Source organism: Verticillium dahliae, genomic scaffold (assembly GCF_000150675.1).
Source record: "Verticillium dahliae VdLs.17 supercont1.31 genomic scaffold, whole genome shotgun sequence".
In the NCBI taxonomy this organism is placed as follows: domain Eukaryota; kingdom Fungi; phylum Ascomycota; class Sordariomycetes; order Glomerellales; family Plectosphaerellaceae; genus Verticillium; species Verticillium dahliae.
In genome coordinates, this window is record NW_009276920.1 from 46,703 (window position 1) to 48,583 (window position 1,881).

The window sequence follows — 1,881 nt, forward strand, 5'->3', positions numbered from 1 at the left end:
ATAAAAGCCAATGTATTGAGGAAGAGGTCGTCCTACCACCCGCGACGCCCCTCCCCTACCAGAGTCAACCCCCTTCATGGGAGGAGACGCCGGAAGCAGTGACGCCCGGGTGTGGCGCGTGAAGGAGTGTGACAAGGAAGTGTAGGAATTATACATTGAGCTCTCCCGACGAACCGGCCTTTGTACTGTGTGCTTGTCGCGCGTTCTGTGTCTGATCATCGCCGAAAGATGTATCAGCCGTTTACAGCATGAAGGCGAAGAAGAGGCCAATGGCGCCCATGGCCATGTTGGCGCGGTTCATCATGCCGCCGGCGGGCTGAGCGGTGGCAACCGTCGAGGCGGCGCCGGCGCTGGTCGAGGCGGCAGCAGAGTCAGAGTCGGCACCGGAAGTGGTGGCAGAGGCGCCGGTAGACTCGGCGGCGTCAGTGGACGAAACGACAACGGAGCTCAGGGTCGTGGAGGCGGCGGCGGCGGCCGTGGTGCTGGTGGTCTTGTCGTCGTCGTCCTTCTCCGTCTCCGTCTCGGTCTCCGTCTCGCTGGCCTCCTCCGTCTTGGTCTTGGGGGCGGCGGTGGTCTTGGTGGCAGGAGCAGACGTGGTCGTCTCGTCCTTCTCATCGTCGTCGCTGCCGTCACCGGTAACAATCTTGATCGACTGCCACTTGCCAGACTTGTCGCCGTAGACGTACTCCTTGGCGTTGGGGGTGCCGCTGGCGGCGTCGTTGCCACCGGCATAGTCGACAATCTTGCAGTTCTGGTAGTAGCCGATGAAGGGAGCCTTCTCGTAGTCCGAGTAGCCACCGGCCCACTCGACGGTGCCCTTGGGGGTGTTCTTGTTGCCGGCAGGCCAGGTTCCGATCTTGATCTGCATGGGGGTCTGGGGGTACTTGTCGCCCACGTCGGCGGCGTTCAGGGTGCGGACGACAGCGCCGTCGATGGTCCAGTCAATCTTGTTCTGGTTCCAGACGATGCCGTACTTGTGGAACTGGTTGAGGGGGTTGGCAACGGCGTGCTTGCCACCGCGGTCGTAGGTGGTCGTGTCACCCTTGGAGAAGTAGTTGGTCTGGACGTTGGCGTTGTCGCCACCGGTCCACTCCCAGTCAATCTCGTCGAGGTCCTTGGACTGCAGGACGATCGAGGTGACAATGCCCTGCATGTTGGCGGCCTGGACGGTGCACTCGAGCTCACCGAAGAAGATGAACTTGTGCGAGGCCTTGGTGGGGGCATCGGTCTCCTTCTGGATGGAGAAGACGGCGCCCTTCTCCTTGTCGTAGGTGACCTTGGTGCCGGGGAGGGTGTAGAGGTAGTCCTCGCCGTTGGACTTGGTGAAGTCAATGTCGACCGTCTTGCCAAAGGCAGGGTCGGGGTCACAGGCTGGGGTGATCATGTTAGCATGCATTGTATAGACGGCGCCGCGCATGGGGCGTGTCCAGAGTCCAGACGGGACTTACACTTCTTGGTGGGGTCGCAGTCGGTGAAGGTCTGGGCGGAGACGAGGGAAGAGGCGGCCAGGGCCACGGCGAAGAGCTTGGAAACCATCTTGAATATTGTTGTTGGTGATGGGGTGTGTGGAAAGAATTATTGGCTGGTAGGGTACTGAGCGAAGGTTGACGAAGGTTCAAAGACTGCCTATTAACGAGTGATGCAGTTGTGTGCTAGGAAGAAACAAGAGGAGGAAGAGGGGGGGGGCGTGTTGTAGGGTGATGAGAGATGGAGGTGAGGCAGAAATGTTTGAAATATATCCATTCGACTGAGGAGTTAGACTGATTTTTTTATCAGAAATATTTGTGTTTTCTCTTCTCCCCCCCGGGGGCTTTTTTTTTTTTTTTTTTTTTTTTTTTTTTTTTTTTTTTTTTTTTTTTTTTTTTTTTTTTTTTTTTTTTT

At 57.2% G+C, this 1,881-nt stretch overlaps 1 protein-coding gene across 1 annotated transcript; it reads right to left on the bottom strand.

The window, feature by feature from the left end:
* VDAG_10047 (ice nucleation protein) lies at positions 1–1,696 on the bottom strand. The gene is made up of 2 exons (XM_009651311.1): positions 1,449–1,696; positions 1–1,371 (listed from the first exon to the last, which is right to left on the bottom strand). The coding sequence occupies exons 1-2, from the start codon at positions 1,534–1,536 to the stop codon at positions 242–244; spliced, it is 1,218 nt and encodes a 405-aa protein (XP_009649606.1). The 5' UTR covers positions 1,537–1,696; the 3' UTR covers positions 1–241.
* Between the last annotated feature and the right edge of the window lie 185 nt (positions 1,697–1,881).

Coding starts and splice junctions, on each gene's coding strand:
- VDAG_10047 (XM_009651311.1), bottom strand. CDS start 1,536: ATGGTTTCCAAGCTCTTCGCCGTGGCCCTGGCCGCCTCTTCCCTCGTC. Junction 1,372..1,448: donor CTGCGACCCCACCAAGAAGT/GTAAGTCCCGTC, acceptor TGATCACCCCAG/CCTGTGACCCCGACCCTGCC.